We start from the raw sequence: 18,594 nt of genomic DNA on the forward strand, positions 1-18,594 counted from the left end.
GAATAATAAATATAAATAATATTGAATCATATTTCCTCCAAAAATAAGAAACTGAATCAAGTTATTTTCCATGACCCAGTCATTCAGAACAAACACAGTACACATCAATTTTATTTTTCAAATGATACATTTTAATCTTTATTTCACAGTGAAATAATATGAAATGGGGGTGTTACAAAAATATAAAAATAGATCCAATATAAAAAATATAAATAATTAGAAATAAATGTGGTAAACAATTATATTAAACATTATAAAATTGGTCAAATCTAAATAAAATACACAATCTCACTTGAGTGCATTTATCTTATATCTGAGTAAATCATTGATTCAAATGGTAAAATATTATGGAAAATCATAAAACTATTACAAAAATATCAAAGAGCTGAATAAATGATTGAACACTAAACATTCACTGAATTTGTTTCAAATCAAGTCTTTCATCAATTCTCCAAAGTAAAAATAATACAAACGTATTCAAAGTCTTGAAAATCTAAATATAATCCACACAAATAATTATGTAGAATATTGTGTTCTTGCCTTGCACACAGTGATTCCAGGTTTGCTTTGGACCCACTGTGACTCCGAACTGAAGAAGCATTTACAAACAAAGAATAAATAATTGTTTAAAATGTATTCATTTAATTTACTTACTGAATAAGAATAAAACAATGTAGTCTGTATAGCAGAGTTAATAACATTATTTCTGAAAGGGAGATGAAATATCAAATTAAGTCCTAGAATTAACCAGTTTATGCTCCATACAGCGGGTCCACCATATGGGGGCAGCCATGGGTAAAATAACTGCTGCATTAACGGCATCTTCAGACAGAGCAAACTGAACCTCCTGGATATTGAACTATTATTTAAAGCCTCTTTTCTGACCTCTTGGACTCAGCCGTCTCTAAACACTGCATGAAGGTTCAAAAGAATTTAAACATAATATAAAACTGCATGAGTGGAGAATCTCAGGCAGTTGCTCCAGCTTCTATTACTGCGTAGGGGTGGTTCTCCTCATCAGGTTTAACTGTGAAATACACGGTGTTAAACAATGTAAGTTAGTCTTTGATCAGACATTAGGATTCAGTTTTAAGTGGATAAAGAAAGTCCTGATATAGAGAAACCATTGGAGCTCTTACCTCTAAATCTGCAGCATTTAACCCCCAGCACAATGGAGATTATCACAAAGGGAGACATTGCCAGGACACAACTGAGAAAACTGAGCACTGTAGGACAGAGATAAATACTGAATGCAATATCATGAAAAGTTACATTATTAGTACATTATAATTATTAGATACTAGGCCATGGGTTTCCTGAAAGGACTCTTTGAGGAACATGGGATATGCAAAGACAAGTGTCACCAATTTGATACCGGTTTCAAAGAGTTTAAGATGATGATAACAAATGTATACATTTTCTTCCAGTTGAAAAATTAACAGCACTTCCATTATAGGATCTATCTGTTTTAATCTGAGATAGTGATGTATAGCAGTGACAATTTATTTTGGATTCTGATGGGTTTGTGTTGACATTATTAATGTCAGTATAGATTTTTGAGATGTTTATCTTAGCTGTCTTTGCATTTTTATGTTTTTTAACAGAATATGAAGTGGGATATCTTGTTTTAATATAAATCTATGTTTACGTATGTACACATCACTGATAGTGATCTGTGTGTGAAACCCCAATATTGCCCCCATATCATAAGTCAGTCAATGTACAGGTCAAACCTTTTGCAGCCATCTTAATGCCCCATGCCCCATATAGAACAGATATTGTGTGTGAAATGTAGGTGCTCAGTAAATTTGGAATACATCAGAGGACAGAATCTCATGAATCATGTGGTTACCATAACATATGGTGTGTAAGGAGGATACAAATGAAAAGATACAGTCACTTGAATTCAGGACTTTGTTGCAGTTACAGCAGTACTCTCCTTGACTTTAAGAACAAATAAAGCCACCTGATGGAGTTAAAATGGTGCCTGACCCACCTTCGACACTGAACTCTACAGTCATTTCTCTGACTGAGATCCAGCTCTGTGGGGACTCTCCTTTCTCTGGGTGTTTACAGTGGTAGAGACCTTCATCTGACCTGGAGACTTCATGGATGGTCATCTCTCCTGTCGTCTGGTTCTGGAGGAGTGATCCGTTTTTATAGAAATCAACTGGAAGAGGGGAGGACTTTGTGGAGCGAAATAAACAGTGGAGAGTCAGAGGATCTCCCTCAGTCACAGGGTGAACAGGACTCTCCAGAATCACATCACCATCTGTAGGATAACAGTGAAACGAGTGTTTTTACCACAAATATTAAACATAAAATAAATATATACAGATATATTGTTGAGGAGAGTAATGGAGACTCACTGTACACTGTGACATTTACAGGATCACTTCCCTCTCCAGATTCAGACTGACACCAGTAAACTCCAGTGTACGATGTGGAGAGGGAGCTGATGTTGCAGGTAAATCCTGTGTCTGTTGAACAATCCGACACCTCAATGTGTGTGTATCTCTTCACTCTCCATCCAGTAGAGTCTCTCTGTCCCTCACAGCTCAGTGAGAGAGAGTCAGCACTGAAGTGTTGAGTCCTGCTGGGACTGATGATCAGAGACACTGGAGGAGATTTACCTGAAAATACACAGAAGAGACACATATAGCACGTTGATAAATAGTAACATAATGCTAAACAAAGACGTAACACAGTTCTCCAGTTCCTCACCAGTGATCCATAGCGGGTGTGGTCTGCTGTGCTGTGTGCGATAGAGCGGTTCTCCTCTCTCTGCTCCACACACATAAACTCCTGTGTGATTTAGAGCAGCAGGACTGAGAGTGTAGGAACCTCCAGCTCCTCTTCTGCTGTCTGACAGGAGCTCCACATAATACATGACGGCACCATGAGCATCTGTTACTGGGGTTAAACCTTGTCTGAGGGGAACAGCTCTGTACCAGCTGAATGTCCAGTCTGCAGTGGAGCCTGGAACCTCACAGCTTAGAGTCACTGAGTCTCCTTCAGTCAACCAGCTCTGTGGAGACACACTCAACACTGCCTGGACTACACCTGACAGAGACAACATGGAGGATATAACACACACAAACACGGTCATACAGAGAGAGCAGATTATTACATACAGTAGAATTAACAATAAAATAAATGACACACTCACCAGACACAGTCAGTGTAACAGCGTCACTGATCTCTGAGTTCTGAGTCTTCATTTCTCCTCTGCAGGTGTATTTACTGCTGTTAGACTCTGTAGCAGAGTGGATGGTGTTCTCCTGTGTTCCACTGCTCAGATACAATCCATCATCTTTAAACCAGCTGTAAGTCCACTCAGTGTCTCCGACTGCCAGTATGTCACATCTCAGTGTGACCGTCTCTCCCTTAAACACCTGTTTATCAGGCTTTATGGACAATATGGCTTTAGAATTCTCTGTAACACAATCATTAATAAAATCACAGTTCAGTTATTAAAGCAGTTGTTCTCAAAGTGAAGTTCAGGCACAAAGCTATTGTGGGGGGGTAGTAATTATAATAATATACATAATTATAATAATGTGCAATTATTTGTCATTGTACAACGTACAACAAAATGTGTCATCCTCATTTAACCCATCTGTGGCACTGAACACACACACACTAGTGCACACTCAGCCGTGGATTGAGGCTGTTCTTTCACTCTCACTTTCCCCAGTTTTCAAATTAATGAGATGCACGTCACTTTTGATCTGTCACTTTTTGCTTATTCAGTAAGAAGTTGCAGATTTGTATAAATTACAGTGTTTAAAATAAACTCCTGTGGAGTTTGTGTACGTATTTTTTCGGAGTGGGGGGCTGTCAAAAATATTCATATCTTCTAAATGGTGTGCACTGCATTAAAAACTGTATTAAAGTGAGAGACAGTGTTATGAGATTACATTTATGGACTTACATCATTATAGTCTCCACATTAATAAATTAGAACTGAAATATTCCCTGCTGCAATAATAAATGTTTTCCAGATTTCTCAGCATGCATTAATTCAAATGAAAGGACTGAGGTGTTACTCCACATCTACAGTATTTACAATTTTTCATGTCTGACACCCTCAGACAAGGCCAAGGGAACCACATGTAATTTGTAAAGAGGTTTTAGTGTGAAGAACATTTTAAAATGTTTAAGATGTTACAATATGACAGTATTACTTTGTTTTTACAGTTCTCAAAGTTATTAAACAGATTAGTGTACTCAGTAACCATAAAGTACTCATTAGTAATAGTAAAATATTTACAAAAATCATTCTCTAAAGGAGGATCTAATGATGGTTTTTATGGAAACAAAACATGGCATCACACAACTCTTTCAGCCAGCGGGACATATAATAATAATAATAATAATAATAATAATAATAATAATAATAATAATAATAATTCATTGCATTTATAACATGCTTTTCAAGAACCCAATAATTTAAGATTGACACTAATTTGTTACACATCATTCAGAGAATTAGAGAAGTTAGAGAAGAAGAGAAGTTTTAATCAAAAATGAATGCTTTGTTCTTAATAGAAGACAGCCATTTTGTTTCGTTATTTCTATTATTTGACTCTCACTTTTGGATACAAATTTAAGGAAACACCCATATTTTTATTAAATGTCTGACAAAAACCCAACAATTACATACAAAGTACAGCAATGAATACATTTTAAGATGCTCCAATTAATTTTAAAGTAAATCTGAAATCAAATTTGATCTTCATTTCATTGTTAGTTCCTGACCTTATTCATTCTATCACGCTTACACAATTAAAAATTAAAATCATTGCATGTTTCCGAAAAAGTCATGTCCCTTAGTGAAAGACTCACCTGTGATGTTTACCCAGAGTGCAACACTGTAGTGTGTGTAGTAGACTGGGTCTCCTCTGCCAGCTCTGCACCAGTACCGACCTCCATCAGAGCGCCTAACTGACCTGATGGTGTAGTTGTAGGTGCTGCTGTTGTTCTCAGGGTTCTGTGTGTGTTTGGACCAGTAGAACGTCCATCCAGCAGACGGACCCAGACTGCAGTACAGAGTCACTGTGTTTCCTGTCAGTACGGCTACTTTAAGGCTTGAAGTGAGTGTAGGACGAGGCTTATCTGTTGATGAAGAATAAAGTAAAGAGTCTTCCAGAAGTACCACACACTCCTATAGCACTGCCTTTCATTTTTTTAGTTTTCTGTTCAGTAATGTAGTTTGAAACCAAAACACAACTTGTGGAAAAAGAGAGTGTACTTTGTATTAACACTAATTTGTATTAAATCATTACTAATATGTAATTTAAATTACATTAATTTACACTTAATATATACTGAGTGAACTAGTCATATGTTATTTCTGCAACTCTAAGTACATTTTAAATATATTTACATGCTGCGTTTGGTATAAGTCAAATTCTTTTCACTTACAAGTGTTGTAGGTTGTAATGCTATGTATTGGTATTTGACCATGCCCAGAGAAACGTCTGAGAGGGGGGCAAATTCAGAAGGTTTGGGCTGGAGTTCGAGGTGGCTTAGAGGCGTGTGTGTAGCGTCAAAGAGGAAAAAGAAAGGATACGGGGTGGTGTTGGTTGCGATGTTGTTCAACACAGGGAGTGGAGGGGTATACATGGAGCTGTGCAGAGGTACATTATGACTTCACTTTGTGCTACTGCATCATTTGTATTAGTGATTATTTTTGACATGGTCTGATTGCTTATATAAGTGACATTTATTTGATATTTTATTAAAAATTGAAGCTCATTTTAATGTGGTTTATATTTTAGGCTGCAGCTCAGAGAAATATATTTCAGTTGTATTAGAAGAGTCACAAAACTAACATATGACTAATACACTCAGTATATATTAGATGTACATTAACATAATTGAAATTACATATTAGTAGTGATTTAGTACATATGTGTGGTCCCTAAACAACATAACTTAAGTATACTTTCTTTGACAAGACACAGTCTGTTTTAGACACATAAACTAAGCTAATTCTGATATAACTGCAGACTGCAGAAGAGAACTGTTGAAGCACTTTTTTGTGTTTTGATGATGAATCAGGATCTTGGAGGGTCATCCCTTTTCATAGGGGAAGATTTTAATGACTACACCCTGTTAGTCAAAGGACACTTGAAAACAAATGGTAGGGGTAAAATTAATAAATGGATCTCACCCTATGTCTCTGTTCTAAATTTGCAGTTTTCTTTTGTGTTATTGTCGTGTTTCTTGTTATTTTGACAATGGATTCATCTAAATGATTCACATATATCTGTGTTCTGACCCCAGCCTGACCTGATCATGATTATTTGCTAATCCCACATAAAGCTACTCCAGCCCCAACACCTCTAATGTTATTTTCCAGAATATATTTCTGAAGAGATTTAACATAACACAATGCATAAGCCACAGGAAAAAGAAAATAAAGTTGGACCTGGTAAACCACCAACATTTTTACCATCTGAGAAACCCTACATAAAGTTTTCATCAAGTCTCCTGAAAAAATCCCTGAACCTTTGATAAAGGCAAAGGATGGACTTTATAATTGTAATAAAACTAAACTTAGAAATAATGTGAGAAAGACCCCAGTCCAATGATTATCTCTTTACAAAGGCCCCTCTTGTTGGTCACGGGCATGCAGCCGTCTATGCATCAAGCTGTGATAAACTGTAAGTTCTGATCCCTTAAAGTGAACGTTATGACTGTGGGTAAACACAGTTCTAAGCTCCACATCTTTTAAGGTAAAACAGTATGCCAGATTAGTTAACAAAAACTATCAAACTCTCAGTCAAATTGTGTGTGGAACTTCTCTTGCTGAGACCAATCCATTCCTTATGCTCACCAATTTTTTTTTTTTTTTTTCATTTCAACATCAACTTCAGGAACTGACTCGCTGCATGACATATACCCAACCTGGAGAGGTGCCATTGTAATGAGATGATCAATGCTGTACATCTAAACGGTCAGTATATTAACACTTCCCTTTTAAATGTACCTTGACATATTTAACTGTTAATAAAAGAAATAACATATCATCACTGTCCAAAAACAGGTATCTCCATGTTTGTGGATGTTTAGTTACTACATCATTTGAACACAGAACCTTTCTTGAAATGGACCAGTAGAAATGTTCCAAAATTACTTGGAATAAAATCTTTTTACATTGACTTCCATTGAAATTTAAGATTATTAAGTTTTCTTCTCCTGTAAAGTTACTATTTTGGAAGATACATGTTTTTATTGGGATACGTGACAACATCAGAGACCCCACACTCACCTGATACAGTCAGAGTAAGAGCTTTACTGGTGTGTGTATACATTCGGTCTGATGACTGTGTTCCTTTACAGGTATAAACACCTGCGTCAGACTGACCAACATGTCTGATTGTGTATTCCTTCCTTGAAAAACTGGGGAGAGCACGATTATTCTTATTCCACTCATAATTCCAGTCATATCCACTTTCTATTTCACACGTCAGAGTGACCCTCTCTCCAATGAACACACTCTTCGCTGGATGGACTCTCACTGTAGGCTTCTGTCTCTCTGTAGAAAAATTATATATCATTTTTTGTGGGTGCTACGGTTTCTTCCCATGGTCCAAATACACGTTGGTAGGTGTATGAATGAATGGTGTGAGTGAATGTGTAAGTGTGTGTCGCCATGCACTGGACTGGAGCCTACTCCAGGATGTTTTCCTGTCATTTGCCCAGTGATTCTGGGTCTGCTCTGGACCCAATGTGACCCTGAACTGGATAAGTGCTTACTAACAATGAATAAATGAATGAATGAATTAGTTTATGATAAAAGCCCACATTCTCCTCATACAGTCAGGATAACAGTGGGAATGTGTGTGTATTCAGGTATAAACACTGTATATTAACACTGGACCATTTAACACCAGACACTGGGTATTCTTCTGTGTGGATCACTGTTCTGAGCTGTGTCTGAAATGGTTCAGTCATAAATCATTCGCTGACCATTTTTCAGATGGTCCTCTGTTGAACCCAAAACATGGGACCAGAATCTTGCTCTGGAAATATTTATTATTGTGACCTCTCACAGTGTAAATAATCTAGAAATTATATTAAGTTCTGGATAAAGTGATAAAAATATTAATTTGATTTAACAGTGATACATTCATCATTAGGCATCAAAGTCAGTCAATTTAGCAGTGTAATTTCATATCTATAGCTACATCCACATTCCCATCTAACAATAAATCCTGTGAAATCCTGTTCTGCTTCATAATTTTTGTACTAAATATATATTTATTCCAGCTTATTTTACATTAACATTCTGAGATTTCACTTTATAAAACTCCATTAGTGCCATCATTTGCTCATTTGTCTGCTACATTGACAGTGCTTTTTGTGTTGGAGATGTTAGCCCCAAGAGAGAGAGGGGGTCAAATCAGACCTCTGATTAATTCACACATTCTATCATTCATTGTCTGTAACCACTTTCCAGTTCAGGGTGGTGATTAATAAACACAAACAGTTCAGAATAATCAGTTCAAGAAAATATGAATTTTGAAACCACTGTTCACTGTGCATTTTCTGTTTAGTGGTTTACAGTGCACCATGGGTAACAGATTCAGAATTCAGATTGTCCACTAAGGAATAAGACCACACAAATAATGTCTGAAACTTTAAACAGACAGTTAAATATTGAGTAGTATGGGAATTCACACACATCTTTTCTATTGTTTTGATGAAAAAAATTAAGAAAAACCCCACACTCACCTGATACAGTGAGAGTAACAGTGTCACTGGTGTGTGTGTGTGTTCGATCTGATGTTCCTTTACAGGTATAAACACCTGCATCACACTGACAAATGTCAGAGATTATATAATCCTTCAAGTCACTGATATACTCTCTATTTTTATACCACTCATAATTCCAGTCTTGTCCACCTCCTGTTTCACACGTCAGAGTGATCCTCTCTCCGATGAACACTCTCTCCGCTGGCTGCACTTTCACTGTAGGCCTTGGTCTCTCTGTTCAACAGATAGATTTAGAACAAATGAACATTTAGGTTCAGAACAAAAACTTGTCCCTCTCTTGTTTTTGATGTTTCTTCTTTAAAAAAAATGGAATACCAACTGCCCTTTATGCTCTTGTGACACCCACAAAGTGTTGTTACATTTGTAAATACGCTTTGTTTGATTTCCTTTATTACTTATAGTATGTGATTTGTTTTTATGTAAAATCAGTGATACATTTAGTTTAATCTAAATCTAATTCAAGGGGGCAGGGTAACGATTGGTTGTGACGGGGAATCGACTCTTCTCTGATAGAACGACTCTCAGAGCTGAGGGGCATTCATGAAGACAGCCACATTCTCCTCTTCATTTCTTCTCTGTACTTACAGGTGAGCAGTGTGTCAAAAAGCACTTTAATCCCTGCTAAAACGATGGTGCATAGCACATGAGCATATATTTTTATGTCTGTAGTGAGTTTACACTGGTAGGACCGAGTTTTCTCATGTTTTTGAGTGATATGTTGAGCAGACCTCATGGTGAAATGGCAGCCATACTACACATTGATGCTGAGAGTCTAATGAAGCCTCTAAATGTGAAATGGAGTATAAAAGCTGTTTTGTATTAGTAAAATGTGTTTTATAACAGTAAACAGGTTCAATGTTTTCATAAACTTGTCCTTAAGATATATGCTTTAGTATTTTATATTACTGGAAAAAGAGTTACTATGTGTACTTTTATAAGTTTATCATTTCAGCTGATATATGTCTGTGAATAAAAATTAATGGTATTTGTGCTCTGTGAGAAAGAGAAATGCTGAATCTTTTGTATTAGAAACACTGAACACGTTTCTCTTGTCTTCATTTCTTTTCTGCATTTACAGATGTTTAATCTGTCACACAGGTCTCGCGCATGCAACCCGTAAAACACTGACAAAATTCTTCAAAAACTGAACAATGGAAATGATCAAAAATTACATAAAATATTTTTACATGAACTAATATTGAACTTACAACGACAAATTTACTTTTTTGGGGGGAATGTTATGGTTGTGTTTTGGCAGGAAGATATATTTTCATAAAGATAAAAATATATTTTGTTAGAGTTAATAACTAAATCAATTATAAAAAAAAAACTAAGAAAAAAAAAAAAGAAAGAAAACAGATAATATGCCTTACCTCTCACAGTAATCGTTACAGGGTCACTGTTGTTCAACTCTAGCAGTGACCATCTCACTGCGCACATGAACTCTGTTTCTCCTGGATCAGACACGGTTACTCTGACTGTGGTGGTGTTTGCATTTTCAGGAATTATAGAAGGTTTTAAAATCTGTGAGTCTTTCATCCAGTGAATCTCCTCCACTTTGCTTTGTGAATGTGGCGTCTCACAGCTCAGAGTCACTGTGTCTCCAGTGAAGACTGAGCCCTCAGGCTCCACTCTTAGTGTGGGTCTTTCTGTTTTATGAAATGAAGAAGTCAGCACAGCAGCTTTTCTCTTTACACTTTACAGCTTTGTGTAATAGTATGAGTGCTCTGAATGAAATTCTTCTGCTCATTTAAAACACAATTACTGTTTCTTTGCTGAAGTGTTAACATGATTAAAATGTCATGGTTTACATCATATATTATACAACAGTTAGTTCCAGGCATGCACTCTGATTTGTTGAGAAGCGTTCTACAGTGTGTTTTATTTCTTAATAAGAGCATGGTTTGTTCAAAACCACTGTCTCACTCCGCTGTGCCGTTGCGAAAAGCGCTCTTTATGCTGCAGCTGTCCTTCTTACATTTTTCAGCAGTAAACAATGTTCGGTTCAGGTTTCATACCAATAAATTGTCTTAAGTTTACTTAGAGAGTATACACTGATACTAAACCGATAAAATCATATACCAATTATACCTGTTTTCACTGTTAAACGCGTAAGTTTAACTGTTATTTCATGATAACACACTTCCTCTGGTGTTTTATTGCTTAACTAAATTATGCCAGGTTCTGTCTGGTTAAGTTTAAAGGGACAATTTTGGAATATGGCTAGAGAAGAAATATATGGTTAAATTAGCTGCATGTCAGATTTTTGTGTGCACATACTGAGAGGTAATACTCAAAAAAATGATCATTTCTAATAAATACTTCATGAATCCAACAGATGTCAGTTCAGTGTTTACCATACTGTACCTATGCAGTGATATTATTATATTGTTTTATCGTGGTTTCTTTCAGGTCTTCACACAAGTTTAACTGCTCAGTCACTAGTATCTGCACATGAAAATCTGACATACGTCTAGTTTAACCATATTTCTCAAAAGGCCACAGTCTCCAAAGCCGTCCTGCTGGGATGGTGAACGAGAGGAGCGGAGAAAACAAAGGCGCACCTCGACTCGAGTTAAACACAGTCACAAAAATCATAAAAAACATAGCAGTTTCCTGTTTTTAAATCCCTTGCTATTTTTCTTTTGTTTACAAATCCTAAAGTGTATAACGGGTCCACTGCACTATAACTCTTTACATTGTTCAAAATAAGATGTGCGAACAGAAACTGAACCGGTTCCCTATTGGCTGAAAAAGTCCAGGCACCTGTTGTAAGCACTTGCGTCACTGTTAGGTTACATGTATTCTGCGGAGTGACACAAGAAGAGATTCAGTCAGAGTGTCACTATCGTGCAATAAGGTCACTCTCTCAGCGAATCACTGCAGGGTCAGAACCAACTGTGGTATAACTATGGGAATAGAATCACTTCTGTGTCTTAAGAAGAATTAATCTGTAATCTGAGAAATCAAGCATGCCCTCAACAGTCCAGCTCGTTGTTCATGGACATTTTACAATGTGAATTACACTATGTGAATGCAAGTGTAAGTGAATGATAAAGAAATAATAAATTAACAGAACATGTAATGATTCACCTTGCGTTTGTCCACAGTAGAGAAGTAAGACCAGCGCTAAAGCAAACAGAGAAACAGGGAATATGAAGCATTACTAGACACAGGTTGTTTATGCTCTTCATTTTCTGCTTTTAAATCTCAGCTTAAAACCTCCCTCTTCTCTCAGTACTTCTGCACTCCTCTTCAGGTATAAGTGTGTTCCCTATCTCTTTTTTTGTCTCCTTATGTAAAACAACCTTGGGTATTTAAAAAGGCGCCAGATAAATGTAACCTATAATTAATTAATATTATTATTATTATTATTATTATTATTATTATTGAATGAAGACATCTAAAAGAATGGTAAAAAGCTGGAGCTGGAGAATCAGGTAGTGTAATAATCCCCATTTCGATCAAGTACATGTGCTCTACTCACCATCACATATAATTACTGTTTACTGTCACTAGCATGTATTCAAAGTGCAGGGTGAAAATAATTTTTTGATGCATAATAAAGTAAAATAAAATAAAAAATAAATGTGTAAACAGAGTTTAAAGCTCATTACTCGCTAAGATCACAGGAGATAATCAGCTAAATCATTATTACTAAACTCATCTAGTGCAGTTTCAGTATAAAACAAGGTTATATGTAATACAGAATGTTTTAGTCACCTTCTGCAATATTTACAACATACAATATATTTGATTGCACACACATGTGCATGAGATTGTGTATTTGCCTCATCAGATTTATTTCCTTTGTAAATAAATCAATTCCTTATGAATTAAAAAAGCGCATGGGTGCAAGTTTAATCTGAATATCCATGATCTGTGGTCCCTCAAATGGCAATTAATCAAGAATCATCATTAATTTATTGTCATTATAACCACAAGAGTTCAGGAGTTCACTGGCAAACATTTAACCATTACATCAACAAATAAAAATTAAAATTTTACTGTTCCAAAAAGAAGTTGTCCCATTGAATTCTCTGGTCTTGGAGGTGATTGGGAGAGACCATCGCACAGTGGAAATGTGTAGTGTTATCTGACAAGTCAATATTTCTAGTCTTTTATGCAGTCTCTTGTATATGACAGGTTTATGAAAAGGAGGACCAGAACAAAGCATATGAGGATTTTTTTGTCCATATTAGATGAGTTATATGAACAAAAATGTCCTTTTAAAAACTTCCAAGCATAAATTTGAGGGCCATGTAAACCATGGATTACCAAGGGAATATCAAACACATGTAAAAAGAAACATTTTCTATATAAAATATTCCTAAAACAAAGAACTAAAGAAGCAGAAAATAAATATGACGTATAAACATAAATTAATAAGTGTTATGAGATTTTGCAAAAAGGAATATTATCAGATGTTACTGGAGAAGTATAGGAGTAATGTTCAAGGCACATGGAATGTGCTGAATAACATTATTAAAAAGGGATTTGGAACAGCAGAAATTCTAAATAACTTTGTAAAAGAAGATAATACAGTCATAAATAAAATAACAGAAATTGCTAATGAATTTAATGGCTATTTTGTAAAGGTTGGATTTAATTTAGCAAAAGAGCCAAGAAATAAATATGGCATGGATATGAATATAGTTCCTAAAAATTCTCATTCCATCTTTGTTAGGAGTACTGATGCAAAAGAAATATTGGATATTGTTTAAAAAAAAAAAAGGAAAAACAAAAGGCCCACTGATTGGAATGAAACTGATATTTCAATGGTAAAAAAATATTATAGAATGCATAGCTAAACCATTTACACATATCTGCAATCTGTCCTTCAAAACTGGTATATTTCCAAATAAAATGAAAACAGCAAAAGTCATTTCTATTTTAAAAGTGGAGACAGACACCCATTCCTCAGTTATAGATCTGTTTCTTTGCTATCACAATTAAGTGTTATAGTTAAGTTCATAGAAAAACATAAATTATTGAGTGATCAACAGTACGGATTCAGAGCAAATAGGGCCACCTCAGTGGCAGTGATGCAACAATAAAAATATACTGTGGGGGTGCTTATAGACTTTAAAAAAGCATTTGATACAATTGATCATGACCTATTAATGAAAAAACTGGAGAGATATGGTATTAGAGGAGTAGCATATTCATAGCTCAAGAGTTATCTTTGTGGCATTTGTTTTGCCTTTGTGGATTGTTTTATTTGCTGATGACACAAATTTATATTGCTCCAGAAAAAGTTTGGGACAGCTTCTGAATGCAGTGGAAAGGGAATTGGAAGTGTTAAAGAAATGGTATATATTCCGAATATTCAGAAATAGACAAATCAAGAATGAAATAAAAATTAGAAAGAGATTAATAGAAAGAGTGTATGAAAACAAATTTCTAGGTGTGATAATTGATCATAAATTAGGTTGGATACCACATATAAATCATGTAAAAACAAAAATCTCAAAGATAATTGCAGTATTGTATAAAATTAAAAAATATCCTGAATCAGAAATCATTTTATATTTTTTACTGTTCTTTCATAGTTTCATACATGAGCTACTGTGTGAAGGTACGGGAAACACATACAAAATCAAAACTAAACCAATTATCATGCTACAAAAGGAAGCTATAAGAATTGTAAATCGAAAGGATTATTATGAACCAACCAACAAACTATTTATTAATTTATAGGCTTTAAAATTCAATGTCTGTAATAAAATCTGTAATACTGCAGAAATATTGTAAAACTACAATAAAATTTACTTCCCAATTGTGTCGTTTGAAATTAAAGAGGGCAAATATGAACTTGGGGGAAGATGTATGTTTACAAAAACAAGAGCAAGGACAAATATAAAAAAAATAGATGTATATCCATCAAGGGGTTAATTTGTGGAATAGTTTTGATAAGGAACTAAAAATGTGTAACTCACTTGGCAAAAAATGTTCAAAAATAAGGCGGGGAGCACGTATAAAACCAAGGAATGATTATTGTAAAAAAAAAAAATGTGGAATGTTGATTTTCTTTCGGTGGTTTTGTATCGTCTAAATACTGAAGTAAAAAGAGCTAAATGTTAATGAGCTAAATAAAAAGGGTAGGCACAATAAGCTAATGCTTCAGCCTATACCTTTGTGGTTTGCATTTGTTTTGTTTTGACTGTCATGTCTATTAATTTAAATATTTGTTATCATTACTGTTGTCTTCTTTTAGGTAATATTTTTTATTATTTTTATATAGTGTATTCATTTTGAAAAACCGAAATAACCACTAAATACTACTACTACTACTAAAACATGTATGTGCTGTCTACAAGAAGACTGTACCAGGGACGCCCTACATATTTCAACAATGCAAGTCAATGTTCTGCAGGCATTACAAGAGGTGGCAGGGGCTGGATGGGCCCAGTGTGGTTTTAATTTATCGCCGGTATAGAATGTGTCGCAAACAATGTTACAACTGTCCAAATATTTGTTTTTTTAATTATTTTTGCAAGCATCATATAATTGTTTATTTCTAAAACACTACGGTAAAACACAAAAACAAATCAAAGGATCATACCTTTCTTTCTATCACATATTCTTAACATAAGTGTTTTACAACGGATACCATTCATTTAAATTTAAGCCAGAAAAAAGGCCTCAAATCTGATCTTAAGTTCAAAGAAAAGCTGTTATTTTATCACCATCACCATCAGTAGCTCTCACTCAAACAAATAAATACTCACCGAGCATCACAGATAGAGGACTGAGCTCCATTCCACCTCAGTAAAGAGTGAAAACTATAATACTTCCTGTGCTTCTGTAGTTGAAGTACACACCTGAGAGAGAGAGAGAGAGAGAGAGAGAGAGAGAGAGAGAGTGGTGGGGGAGAGGGAGAGAGAGAGATCAACAGTCAACTCTCTCTCTGCTGAAGATTGGTCATGAGGCCATGGAAATTACACTGTGTTGTATTTGTTATAAGATTGTGTCACCTTTTAATGCTGACATTTGTTCAAAAATATTATTGCATCAGCAGATTTTAAAGTGTCACACAATTTCAGAATCAGAATCAAAATCAGAAGTATGTTGATTTTTACAAGAACTTTGTCTTGGTAAGTGCACATATGTATAACATGTAACATATAAAACAAGCCAGACAGGCCCAGAGACTACTAACAAGTATCAAACAAAGTGAATCCAGAATATAGAATAAATAAAATAGTGGGCAAAATTTGTCATTTCCAAGAGGTTAAAGTGGATGAGTGATATTAGTACATATACAGATTGTCCATACTTGTTGCACCACAGCACCCACCTTATGCCAGGGGCATTTTTTCTATCAACCAACTTAACAAACAGCAGTAAAGCCTACAGCATTAGGCAGCTTTAATGCCCCAATCATGAAAGTAGAGTCCTAAATGTGCCATTGAGAATAAATATTTGAGTACATGTTTGAAAACATGTTCAGTCCAGCCCTATTAAAACTAATATACATAGTTAATGGGCAATATCTGTGTCTTGATATATAATAATGCATGTTAATTGAAGCTCTTTGCACAATGCATCATGTTATGCCAATTGCATTTATTTTTGACCTCCAGGTAAGTGGGTTTCAGTTTCTCCTTGGTTTATAATGTCATTGCTGTTATGAGGCTAGAACAGGTGTCAGACCACAGACACATATCTAACTCCTCTCTGGTCTCAGCTCTGAAAAGTTCTGGGTTAGAATTTGGTTGATGAAATATACAATGATGCTCCTTATGCTTATAAAAATGTGACCCATGAGACAGTTCCCACAGTTTTATTGTCTCTGTGTGAGTGAGACACTGTTAATAAGGCATTTACTTTAAAATACAAGGTTCTGTTTTATTGAACCTATTAGTGATCATACATTACAAACACTTTAAAGTCTGTGACTGTGAAGAAGAAACATACCTTATTGCAGTTCTATTCTTTAATTTGTTTAATTTGTTTGTTGTCCCTATCCTTCCGTCTTCAGCTGGCGATGGTGTAGCATCCAAGCGATTATTTTCTGCACTTCTGTAAGTGGCTAAACTGTCCTGTTTGATCTTCTGCACAGCTTTCCCATGCGATGGCGGTGATGTTGCACAGTTTCATGCCCATTTTACAAACATCTTGTAGCGTATGCATGGGCGTCCAGACAGTCATCAGCCCTCTACCAGTTCACCATATGGTATGTCTTTGGGGATACGCCCCTGATAAATTCCTGACATGCCTAGTGTTGCCACATGGTCTGGTTTTCCCGGGATTGTCCTCTTTTTTCTCTCTGTCCCGGAAAAGTAATCATCCTTCTCTGGACACCTATTGTCCCATTTTTTTGGTTTTGTGAAAATGCAGTACCATTCACATATTCATTCACATTTAAATAAACATATGTTCTGCTGTTGCATTAGAGTTCTCTTCCCCGCACCTACACAGGAATGGGTGCTGGTTTCTTTGTTGCTATATCAGGCGGATGCTTTTATTTAATTGGTTGTTATGTAGGCTGTGTTTGAAAACGTAGTGAAAACTCACTGTTCATGTTGGCACGTTCCAATACCTCTGTGTTGGGTACTTTGTCCTGCCACTGTATGTGCAGAATGCGTCACAGACACCTCAGGTGAAAGCTATTGAGTTTCCTCTCATGCCTTGCAAAAGTGATCCATGATTCACTACTGTAGAGGAGTGTACTGAGCACTCGGCCTGGTAGACATGTTGCTTTGTCTTCACAGTGAGACTGTGATTGTAGTAGACCATCTGGTTTAGTCTAGCCATAACTGTCAGTGCCTTGGCTTTTGCTGTTCACATTTGCATTCAATGGAGAGTGAGCTGTGATAATGGATCCCAGGTATGTGACGTTCTCAGCAATGTCCAAGCTGTGCCCATTAATAGTGATGGTTGGAGGATGGTCTGAAACTTCAGCCATGATGCTTGTTTCACCTTCAGTGTGTGGCGTCAAGGATGTGTCATCAGCGAAGAGCAACTCACGGATGAGTACCTCTTTGACTTTAACCTTGCGTGTCTTCACGCCAAGACTAAACAGCTTGCCATCATTCCTAGTTTGAATGTAGACTCTCTCGCTGCAATCCTTGAAGGCGCACGGAAGAAGCATGGAGTAAAAACACAGAAGAGAGTCTGTGCAAGGATGCAACCTTGTTTCACTCTGCTGGAAAAGACCCTGATAATGCACCATTGAAGCAGATTGTGCTGGATGTGTTCTCATGGAACGAGGTGACGATCACAAGCAGATGTGGGGGGCAGCCAATCTTCTGCAGCATCCTTAATAGCCCTCTGACCAAATCAATCAATCTATCAATCAATCAAATTTTATTTATATAGCACTTTTCACAACAAAAAGTCATCACAAAGCAGCTTTACAGAGATCCGGGTCCAAGCCTCCTATGAGCAAGCCAGGGGCAACAGTGGCAAGGAAAAACTCCCTCAGCGCACGAGGAAGAAACCTTGGAAGGAACCAAGACTCATACGGGGAACCCATCCTCCTCGGGTCGACACCGGAGACACAACAGAGAACAAAACAGAAGTAAGTGAAATGATGACAGACGAAGGGGTTATAGTAATATAAATGTAGTATATTAGTGATGTATGAGTCTGATGAAGGAGAAGGTGATCAGGGATTCTGTGTGAGTTAAAATTAGGTGCAGACTTAATCTGAGATAAAACAGCATGGCCAAGCATGATATTGTACATGAGACAAGGCCAGGATCTTGTACAGGATACACAGGGGCTGGATCAGGGCAACACCTGGAGAGCAACAGGACATCTCAAAGCATCTCAAAACCAGACAAAGGGAACAAATAAAAA

At 36.2% G+C, this 18,594-nt stretch overlaps 1 protein-coding gene across 1 annotated transcript in view; it reads right to left on the minus strand.

The window, feature by feature from the left end:
* Positions 1-463: 463 nt before the first annotated feature.
* LOC136690864 (Fc receptor-like protein 5) overlaps positions 464-18,594 on the minus strand; it is a 52,328-nt gene continuing 34,197 nt past the window's right edge. Inside the window, exons 9-15 of the mRNA XM_066662919.1 lie at positions 4,849-5,118; positions 3,170-3,436; positions 2,725-3,063; positions 2,370-2,633; positions 1,997-2,272; positions 1,140-1,226; positions 464-1,027 (exon numbers count right to left, since the gene is read on the minus strand). Coding sequence (XP_066519016.1) covers positions 969-1,027; positions 1,140-1,226; positions 1,997-2,272; positions 2,370-2,633; positions 2,725-3,063; positions 3,170-3,436; positions 4,849-5,118 — 1,562 coding nt within the window. The 3' untranslated portion in view covers positions 464-968. The remainder of the gene's footprint in view (positions 1,028-1,139; positions 1,227-1,996; positions 2,273-2,369; positions 2,634-2,724; positions 3,064-3,169; positions 3,437-4,848; positions 5,119-18,594) is intronic.

The sequence above is a fragment of the Hoplias malabaricus genome, chromosome 3 (assembly GCF_029633855.1).
Source record: "Hoplias malabaricus isolate fHopMal1 chromosome 3, fHopMal1.hap1, whole genome shotgun sequence".
Lineage (NCBI taxonomy): Eukaryota > Metazoa > Chordata > Actinopteri > Characiformes > Erythrinidae > Hoplias > Hoplias malabaricus.